This window comes from Vigna umbellata, chromosome 10 (genome assembly GCF_029865625.1).
Source record: "Vigna umbellata cultivar VRB3 chromosome 10, Vumbellata_1.0, whole genome shotgun sequence".
Taxonomy (NCBI): domain Eukaryota; kingdom Viridiplantae; phylum Streptophyta; class Magnoliopsida; order Fabales; family Fabaceae; genus Vigna; species Vigna umbellata.
The window spans coordinates 18,773,733-18,784,887 of NC_142174.1; the positions used below are offsets into that span (position 1 = coordinate 18,773,733).

General features: G+C 28.5%; 1 protein-coding gene across 1 annotated transcript; it reads left to right on the forward strand.

Moving 5' to 3' along the window:
* Positions 1 to 2,036, forward strand: LOC124830705 (uncharacterized). Its single transcript, XM_047304502.2, has 3 exons — positions 1 to 160; positions 638 to 969; positions 1,453 to 2,036. The coding sequence occupies exons 2-3, from the start codon at positions 654 to 656 to the stop codon at positions 1,704 to 1,706; spliced, it is 570 nt and encodes a 189-aa protein (XP_047160458.1). The 5' UTR covers positions 1 to 160; positions 638 to 653; the 3' UTR covers positions 1,707 to 2,036.
* The last annotated feature ends 9,119 nt before the right edge of the window (positions 2,037 to 11,155 follow it).

An 11,155-nucleotide genomic window follows, 5' to 3' on the forward strand; every position in this document is an offset into this window, starting at 1 on the left:
CTAACTCCTTTCATCAACCCTCTTTTTGCCCATATATAAGACACATTTTCCCCTTCTTATTCCCAATAATACTTATTATTATAAATACCAATTTCTCTCCCACTTTCTTTCTTTTCATTTTTTTCAATTTCTTCATCGCCTTTCTGCAAAATCTGAATCTGTGAGTTCTTTCTTTTTTCTTTATATTTTCCCAATTATTCGGAACCCTTAAATACCAATTTTCATTCAATTGTGTTTTTTTACCTTCTTCATCTGCACGCAAGTCTCCCTTTTCTTTTGTATATTTGCGATGCTATATTTCTTTTAATTCATGATGTATACAGGAGTGCTGGTTCAATGTTTTTGTGTTATGATTGATAATTCAGCGATGCTTGTTGTCTGATAACGTTTCTCCTAAAATATGGCACCTTCTGATGTTATTGTGTTTACAATGGCTTAACCAATAAAGATTGTGAAAATTCGGTTTTGCACCCAAGATCTGTGCGGGATTGTTTAATGTTTGTGTTGGATTGGAGAATGCCCATCTTTTTTAATTTGTAAAGCAGTGTTTGTCTTGTGTGGTTTTTTGTTTTCTTTACATATATGTGATTAATGCGTTACTCTTTTAATTTACTGATTCTTGATTGTGAATCATCAGCTTTTACCTTTGAAAGATGGGAGGTGGCAAGGACAAGCATGATGAAGAAGACAAAGGACTGTTCTCAAATCTGGCTTATGGGGTAGCTCATTCTGCCCATGGGTATCCTTCTGGGGGCTACCCTCCTCCAGGGGCGTATCCTCCTCCTCAAGGATACCCATCTGGTCATGGCTACCCTCCACAACAAGGTGGTTATCCTCCAGCTGGTTATCCCCCTGCAGGTTACCCTCCTGCAGGTTACCCTCCTGCCGGGGGTTACCCTCCTGCTGGTTACCCTCCACAACATGGCTATCCTGCGCCATCTGCTCCACATGGTTATCCTGCTCCACATGGTATTATTGCTTCATTTTTATATATCTGTATCAAATCTTTTAATCGACAAATGGTTGCAATTCAATTGTATAACTCTTGAAGTTACACGGAGCTCATGATTTAAAACGATCTTATTGGCATACTGGTGTCTTATAAACCAAAATATATGTTGTATGATTTACATTACAAGTTTCATTTAACATAAAATTGTTTTGCTGATAACAATTCATGGATGAGTATGTGTTAACTCTGACTCATGATAATGGGTTGTTAATGCTTTATGGCCACATTGTTGCTCTCAATTGTTGATTAATATATATTGTCTACAATAATGTTTTCAAAATTTCAATATGTATCGTGACTCTCCTCTGCTATATTTGGAATTTGTTGTGTATATTTAAACTCAGTTGACCTGTGGATTGCCTATTTAAAACTTTTTTCCCAGCTGTTGGAATTTTCAATAATATACTTGAAGGAAGCTAACTTTCATGCTTTGTCATTAGGATCTCATGGGTCTGGACACAGCGGTGTGGGGACAGGAGCATTGCTTGCAGGTGGTGCTGCGGCAGCAGCAGCTGCCTATGGGGCTCATCATCTTTCCCACGGTCACCATGGATATGGTGGACATGGTGGATATGGACACATGCCGCACGGCAAATTCAAAAACCATGGCAAGTTTAAACACGGGAAATTTGGCAAGCATGGAAAATTTAAGCACGGGAAGTTCGGCAAGGGTATGTTCAAGAAGTGGAAATGATGATAGTTTGAGTATATGCAACAGCTATTCTAAATGCTGGTGCGGATTGCCTTTATAAATAAACTCTACTTTGTTTGATGTCCATCCATACTTTGGTGGAACTCTAGTCTTTTTAATTATTTTTTAGTCAGACAAAGATGCATCATCGATTCCTTATGAACGGCAAATAGATCCCTGGATGATATGTGCGAGGTTGCAGTTCCTTTAGCAAAGGATTGATTAATGTCTATTGTGTTTTCTTGTGTGTACCATTTTAGTTTTAGCCTGGGTTGATTCTACTGAAATGAGAATGGATTCATGACTGTCTTTATAAGAAGACATTAAACCCAATATCTTGTATGTATGGTTTATATCTTGTATATACTGTATGTTGTGTATATATATGTACTGGTTAAAATAGTTCAAGGGTGGTTTATATATATAACAAATAGTATTCTGATGAATGCTGTTTGAATGGGACAAAGTCAAAAGGGTTGTCTTCACACCATCTATTCATCACCATTTTGTCCTCCTTTTCCCCTTGTAGAGGTTTAGACTTGATCCATGGCAGGTTTCATCTGCGCATCCAATTTTTCTATTTATCTTTTTTAAATAATAAAATTAATATGACATGTATGTTCATTTTAAATTTAAATGTTTATTTCTTATTGTTACATATGATATACTTTATTCTATTTCTTTCTACTGTAGAGTAAGAAATGTTATTTTTTAGTATGAATGGCAACTTATATCTTTTATTTTATTGTGTAAGGATTAAAAGCTGTTTTATAAAATTGTTATGTAAAATAAAAATAATTTAAGTTGATTTTAATTCTTCAAATTTCAGAACTTGTTAAGCCTGTTTGTTTTTTTCTGAAGGCAAGAACATAACATGTAAATTAGTGGCCTAATGGTAGTAAGCCTTTGTATCTTCTGTTTAACTATTTGGTATAGAATGAATGCTCATGAACACTAAAGTTGGAGTAGTACTGCAACATAAATAAATGACCTGCATCGATTTGTGACTGTGCTTTATTTATTCATTTTATAAGAGCAGAAAGCAAGAGATTGCAGGAATTGGTATCAGGGTACTGCATTGATTCATCAGTATAATTTTATTTTATTTTCCGGAGGGGTCTGTTTAGCACATTATAGAGTTTTATTTTGTTTTTAGATCAGAACAAATTAAATTAAACCTAGTTTCCTTGTTTGGTTTAAACTTGCAAACCGATTGATTAAAAGTGTTATTGTTATATTTTCTTTGCTTCTAAGCTTTTCTCGAACTTAACTTCATACATACATACATATACATACATATATATATATATATATATATATATATATATATATTAAAAAAATAAATATTTGATAAGTTTTAGTGTTGTATTAATTATATAATTTTCATACTAATTTTGAAACATTTTTAACTAGACGATTTTACTTTTATTCAAATTTAAATAATTGTATTATTTAATAAAATATATGATTGTATAATTTTTAATAAGAAGTGATCGCATAATCCATTAATTTAAAAATAATATCAAAATTTATTAATTTTTTTATATCATTATTTATGTTTATTTAAATGATGTTTTTCGTACATAAAACTATAACCACACATACACAAAAAACCATGAGGTTACCATGCAATAAAAATAATGTTAATTACATCCCATTGACAAATATAAAAAAGGAATGGATATTCCTGTAACTACATGAGCAAGAGAAAGGCCATATTTCACTTTTATCATTTTTTTTACCATAACAGAATAAATTACTATAAATCAAGTTACAAAATAACGGTTACAAACATTAAAAGTGAGACAATAAAAATTTATATGAAAAATAGTTATAAAATTATTATTTTATTGATTGTTATAATTATAAAACTGAAGAAATAGTTATCGATATTAAAAGTAAAATAAGAAGAAAATAGATGAAAAAATCAATTAAAATAAGTATAGCTGTAATTTAGTCTTAACTATGTCGGTTAGTGAGGTAGTGTATAACATTTTGAATTATGACATAAGCTTAGAAATAAGAAAACAGTAAAACAATGATAGTAATATTTTCCTTGTAATAATCTTTTCATGTTATTTATTAAATTTTATTATCAATTTATTAAATTTCATATCATATCTATGTAATTTTATTTCAGTAAATTATTAATATTAGGATTATTTCAAGGCAGTTAGCTTACAAAAATAACTACAAAAGATTTGTTATATGTAACATCTCAGTTAAATAATATAAATACTATAAAGAAACTATCAGATAATTAATAAAATACAATTAGTAAACTTAAAAATATATAAAATATCAATAAATTATCCAACATCACTGTACATAATATATGTATTTAGAAAGCTCTAAAGAAGAGTAACAGTTCCTCAAAATATAATTATATTAAACTAATTAGAATGTTTCAACTATATATTTGGACTATCACTTCTAGCACATACTCCATGGAGACATCTTCAGCTTATACCAACCATATTATCATTGCAAAAGAAATCAAACACACACAAATAAACAAGCATGAAACACACAAAAAGGGATAACTAATGTTAAAAAGAAATAAACACATAATATCATAATTTGTCATACATCACATTTTACACACAAAGTTAAACAAATATCTTAATAATGCCATGAACCTAGACTTGACCATTCGAATATAGTATGAATGTCGAGTTATGGCAAATCATGCACTTGTGGTGGCCTCTATTGCTTTGTAGAGCCATTACTAATGTGTTTCATCGTACGACACACACAAAGTTAGTTCGTTATGCATATTAGAGCACCTAGACTTGGACCTCCAACTACTCTCACTACATGATTCACTCTTCTCTAATTGAGAATAAATGCATACATTCATACAAACAACACTTGATACAACCACTTAGAATTTCTCCTTAGAAACTTTTATTCCATCACACCTTGATACATACATCAACCTCATTCACAACCATTAATAACATTTCATAAAGCATACTAAACATATTATACAATATCATTCAATCCTTAAGAGAACCCACAAAAACCAAAATTAGGAGAAAACAAAGAAAAAAACCATGCAAACTAGCTGAGCGACACCTCCTCACTGTTAAGTGTCATTCCTCTCGCATTTTTGGCGCCTGAGCGCCACCCCTTGCAGCTGGGCGCCAAACCTCTCGCAATTTTAGCGCTTAGGCTCCACCATGTTGAGCGCCACACCAGAATGTAAAATACCTCTAATTTCACCTTAATTGCTCTTCACACTTATCTAACTAATTAATATGACCTCTTAGACACTATGAACGATTTAAAAACATGTTTCCAATTCAAAATAAATACCCCAAACCAATTAACTACTCCAAATCACCTAATCTCACTTCTACTCTTTCTATTTCATAAATTAACAACTTAGGGGTCTAAACCAGTTAGAAATTATCCAACTACAGACCCCAAACCCTCTACTTCAGCCTAAACCTACTACATTAGAATTTTACTAGCCAAAACCTCTAAACTTGAACCTAAAACCTTCTAAAATCACCTTATTTACTAACCATCTTTTCTATTTCAGATTTATATTCACTTAAGGTTCAAATAAGTTTCAAATGACCCTAAAACAAACCCAAGGACTCCATTCTTCGCATTTAACCCTTACTTCACAAACTCACCTATCAAAACCCCATATTTAAGGTCTAAAACTCAACTTACACTTTGTATACTCTTTATTTCTCAATACAACACTAATTTTATATCATTAAACTCCACAACCACAACATTCATCATATAAATTAAGTCTAACACATAATCATTCAATGTCAACAATCATCATTTGGTCAAACACGTTCATCTAACAACAATTTACATTAACAATCATTTGAGTCACAATAATTCAATATACACTAACTACACACACTAATAAATATCATTTTATACTTCATAATGCAAAATAAAACGAACACTAGCTTCCTTTACCTAGTTAGGAAAAAATACCGCAGTTCTATACAACGCACTACCTTTGTCTCACCTCAAGGAACTCTAGAAACACCTACAAACTACATAACAATGATCAAAGTAAGTTCTTAGGACCTTTGATCAACAAGGAGTTAGAAAAAGAGCTTAGATGACACATGCTAGAAATCCTAATTACATGTTTCTTAAACTAAGAATTAAAGAAAAAAGAGTAAAATCTTACTTGCTCTAAAATTAAAATTGATCGATAGATGATGGAGAGCGCACTATTGTGATCTCCTAAACACATTATGATCGTAAAAACAATGTGTTGATAGGGGGAGTTATCCAACCCTTAATATCTATGTTTTTTATGATGAACAAAAGAATGATTTTATAGTTTCTTGAACAAAAAATGGCATAACAATTGTTTTATCTTTATTGTGTCTGTGCTTGATATATGAATTCATTGTTTGTAAATGAATCATGCCTTAAACAAATTGAACATATCATTTCTAGTAGAAATAATCAATTAAGCAAGTATATAATCTGTTAGATTTCTTCACATATCATTGTATGCTTAACAAGGGCAAACAATTGTGTAGTAATCGATTACATAAGTTGGACAATCGATTAAAACACGAAGCTATTCCAATATATGTTTCATTCGTGTATTGATCTATTTAGAATGAAAGTTGATTTGAAAATTTGCTTAAGTGTTGACATAACCGATTACATAAGTTTCATAATCGGTTAAATATGTTTTATATGTCAAAATAAATTTCATTTAAAGCCTGAACTATTTTAACGGTCAAATGAATTTATTGTTGACTTATGAGAATTATACAATCGATTGCATGTGTTGTATAATCTTTTAAAATCAATATAAGAAAACCTGGGAGAATATGTTAAAGCAGAAGAAAAAGTTTAACATATTACATAAATTTCTTAATCGATTATATTGCGTTAGGATTCAGAAAATCCTATAAATAATTGTCTTGTGCGTTGTTTCAAAACAATTCAATTGCAATCAATTTCATAACTAACTATTTTTTGAGTTTTTATTACAAGAGCGTCCAATAATTTTCTTGAGGAATCAAGGATCAATTTGGGTTTCATATACATCAAGATTCTATCAAGAAAGTGTGTTGAACAGTTATGATTCGATCTACACTATTGGAGTGTGTTTAGAATATCATATTCATCTTATACAATCTGTGTTTTGTGTTCATGTGCTAGTGTGCTAGGGGATAAAGTTGTGATTGTTCTCTATGAGAGTTGGGATTGTTCTCAAGGTGTTGAGAGAGTTGGGATTGTTCTCAAGGTATTGAGAGAGTTGTGATTTTTCTCTATGTGGTAAGAGTGTGAGAGTGTTCACCTCTTGTTTTGCTATAGTGATTTTGATTATGGTGAGAAGTACATTGAGAGGGAATATCTTTGTATTCTTGTAACTCTATCATTATAGTGGAAGTCCTTCAACTAAGGTTGTTGAAGGAAGACTGAATGTAGGTTTGACTGAACCAGTATAAATTTATTGTGTTAATCTTTCTCTATCATTTTCTCTTATATTGGTGATTCATCATTTCTTGTGTTATTGATTTCAAGAAAACCAAAGATTTTGTAAAGCTTTCGAAAAGATCAATTTTTTTAAGACAAAATCCAATTCACCTCCTCTTGGTTTAAGATATAAGACATCTCTTTTCTAACAAAATGAGCCAAAAGTAAAAAAATCTTAGAAAGAAGGGTTAAGAAACTCGGATAAAGAGGTATAGAGATGGTGAGTGTTTTAGATAATGAAACATGTTTATAAAATTCTATTTATATTATTGAATTATTTTAATATTAAAATATTCAGTCTGATTATTTTAAAACACCTATCAACTTTAATATTCTATTTTTTAAGATTTTACTACATGAGTTTAGTAATGGTATGTTCATAAACATCTTATCAAACCCGAAAGAATTCAAATATATATTTCAACAAAACATTTTGTAGTGGTTCCATCTTAATGTTGAATATACTTTTAATGATTAGAAATGTTAGATATACTTTTAATGATTAGAAATTATGTTAGACATAATTAATGACAATGTTGTTATAAAATTTACAGTACATGATCGTTTATTATTGAAAAAATGTAAATATTTTTCATACTTTTTATTTTTATATTAAGTTAAAAAATCACCGATAACTTAATCTCAATATACGTTATTAGATATAGTTGTTCTATACTGTTTCTTGAGTATACTATAACAATTTTAATTTCTTTAAAGATAATTTGCATACATATAGATGTAAGGGAAAAACTGATATCTAAAGAATATTGATTTTAGTTTTATGTATCTTTTTTCATTTTCAAGATAATCTAATACTAGTTCTTTCGTGAAAGGATCTTCGAGTGAAAAAATTGGAATATTGTGTACGAAAGCATATTTTAAGAACAACCACTCAATTTGAATTAGTATGAAAATTCATGTTTTTCCCTTTAATTTTTTCAGTCTCAATAATCAATATTATGTATTATCTGAAAAATATAAAAAATAAAAGAAAAAATAAATAAAATAAACAAGTGAAAAAGTAACACAAACAAATTTGTTTTAGAGATGATTACTTCCCAACAATGTTTCTTTTGTTTTGAAATACAAATATGATTCATATTTTTCAAAAAATAATTAAATAGTATTAACTATGAAAAATGAGTTAAAAAGAAACCATCTAATTTAACGAACCATGTATTATAGTTGATGTTTAGTGATTTGTTTAATCAATTCAAGTTATTAAAATTAGATTTGGTCGTTCTATTGTTATAAAATAAATTAATGCATTTTTAAACTTTTAATTTTATACTATATTTTAGCGAAAGGAGTTTGTAATGAAAAAAAAAAACACAAAGTTTGACCTATAATGTATTTTAAATTCAATATTTCATCCAGATCAAATACTATTATATATTTTTATATGACAATGTTTAATTTCTTGTGATATTATAATATTGTTTAACGTAATTTGATATTAAATTTAATTTATCGTGAGGGACAAGAATTAATTAATTTTTACTTGAAAATAGTCATATACTTATTGAATATGTATTAGGATGATACGATAAAAACCTAAAAAATACATTTTAAATGTAGTATTATTTTGATTATTTTAATATTTATTTTTAATATAAATAGTTTTGTTATAAGCGAGTTTTATAATTTTAAAACACATTATTTATTTTATGAAATTTGACCTGTTGAGTTGGGTTAGACGAGTTGAATTGTCCTTAGTAATTGTATGTTGAATTGGAGACATGTGTGTATATTTGAGATGTCATTTAAGATGATTTGAGTCATTGAATTATGTATAACATGATGTTTGGTTGTTTAAGCACACTTGATTAGTGTTAAACTGGTCTTGCAGTGTTGGAATAACATAAATCTACTGAATCTTATTTTTTAGAATTATGCAAACTCGTTGGACGAATTTATTCTTGTTGGACGAAGTCAAAGTTAGAGAATTCACTAACTTGATAGTCGCTAAGCGAGAATATACTCGTTGGGCGACTTTTGAGAGGATTTAAATCAATAAGTTCCATTGATATTCTCGTTGACTGAGCAATCTAATCGTTGGGCGAATGTGTTGTCAGACACTACTCACTGAGAGAACAAATGTGGTGGCTAAGGGAAAATATCATAATTTTAACTAAGTTTACCTATACCTCTTATGATGTGCTTAATGTATGTGATTATGTGAATGATGAAACGATAGTTGGTTAATAACATGATTGTGAATATGTATGATATTTATTCATGTATGAGATTGTGATGATGATGAGTTTATTATTGGTTGTGAATATGATATATGTGTTTGGAGTAATTCCATAAATCTCGTGGAAAGATTTTATGGTGGCGTTTTAGCAGTGTATGTATTGATGCAGAGATTCTGACTTTGGAGTTATTTTGACACTCCAATAACCATCAAATCTCAAGTAAAGAAGGCTGTGGTAGAAGTAACAGGAAGTTTTAGTTTAGGAGTTTTACCTTGGCCTAAGGCGTGAATGAACTAACATTGTGTATGGTAGAATGAAACTTATTGGCTTTGCAATAGTAAAAGCCAAACATAATCTGCCAGAGTCCAACATCAATACACATGTCCCCATGGTCAAGTATAATATATATGATTGCATGTATTTAGATTCATTAATATGAATATTTATAAGTGTTAATATTTATATAATGTTGTATGCTTACTTTTTTTCAGCGCATTAATAGTTCATTCTTTATTTCTTTTTAGCGTATTAGTTCATTCTTTATTTTCTATTTGTTTGATAATATTGTTTGCACTGATTATTTATATATAAATTTATATAAATGTGATTTGATAAATATGTTTTAGTTAGCAATGTAAAGAATGAGAGAAAACAATAACTTAATTAAGATTTCTTCTATTATATAATTTTTTTAAGTTTTAAAAAAAATAAAAATAAAAATGATAACCTTTTAATGTGTATATAACTTCCTATATTCACTCTAGGAGTGGATGACTATATTTTGTGGATTAGTGTAATTTAAGAAATGTATTTTTGTCTCACCTGCCTCTGGAATATCACTCATGTAAGTTTTATTTAGTAATTTTTTTCTATTAAAATAGAATTTTATAGGTACTGAATTTATTTCCGTTTTTTGACAAAAAAATATATATTACATCAATTAAATATAAAAATTATTTAACGTTTTCATTGTATATACCGCTTTTGGCGCGTGTACTTATCTTTATACTTCTTTTCATTTTAAATTATTAAAATAACTTTAGCTCAGTAATGTAAAAACACTTTATTTATATTAATATAGTTTATTCTAAAAATTTTGTATTTTATTTTTAAGTACACATTATCAATTTTACTTTTCTTCTATAATCGTTTCACATATGTAGTAATTATTAATATTTTTATTTGGCATTTATATATAACTATAAAACTTTTATCAAGATATTAAAGAAAACATGTATATCATTTTAATATAATTTTTTATATATTATATTTTTTTTATTTTTTATAAAAAGTGTTTAATTAATATCTAAAATAATGAAAAGACAAATATAAATATAACAATGAATAAGAAAATGTTGCAAAAATTTCATAATTATTAAATTTATACCAGGATGAATTTTTACTTGAAATAATCGCTCTCGTTAATACATCGCCATTGCCATTAGTACCAGAAATAATTAAAAAGAACATGAAATGTAAAGACAAAATAAAAAAATAATATATAGTTTAATATTACCTTTTTCAATATTAAACACTTTTTCACATAATAAATATATACAAATTAAAATTATTATTTTGTAAGAAATTTAAAGTGTTATAAAACTGTTATGTAATAACAATAGTTCTTTATAATCAAATACTATTATTGTGATTAATTATCATGATTAAAAAGACTTTTTTGTTTATACAGTAAGACTCTAGTACAAGAATCCGTGTAAAACCGACCCGATAGTGAAACCGACCCATATATCCAATTTCAGTTGCAGGTTGAAG

Excerpts from the sequence above, each read along its gene's own strand:
- LOC124830705 (XM_047304502.2), top strand. The coding sequence starts at position 654 with ATGGGAGGTGGCAAGGACAAGCATGATGAAGAAGACAAAGGACTGTTC. Across the intron at positions 970-1,452 it reads TGGTTATCCTGCTCCACATG|GATCTCATGGGTCTGGACAC; the intron begins GTATTATTGCTT and ends CTTTGTCATTAG.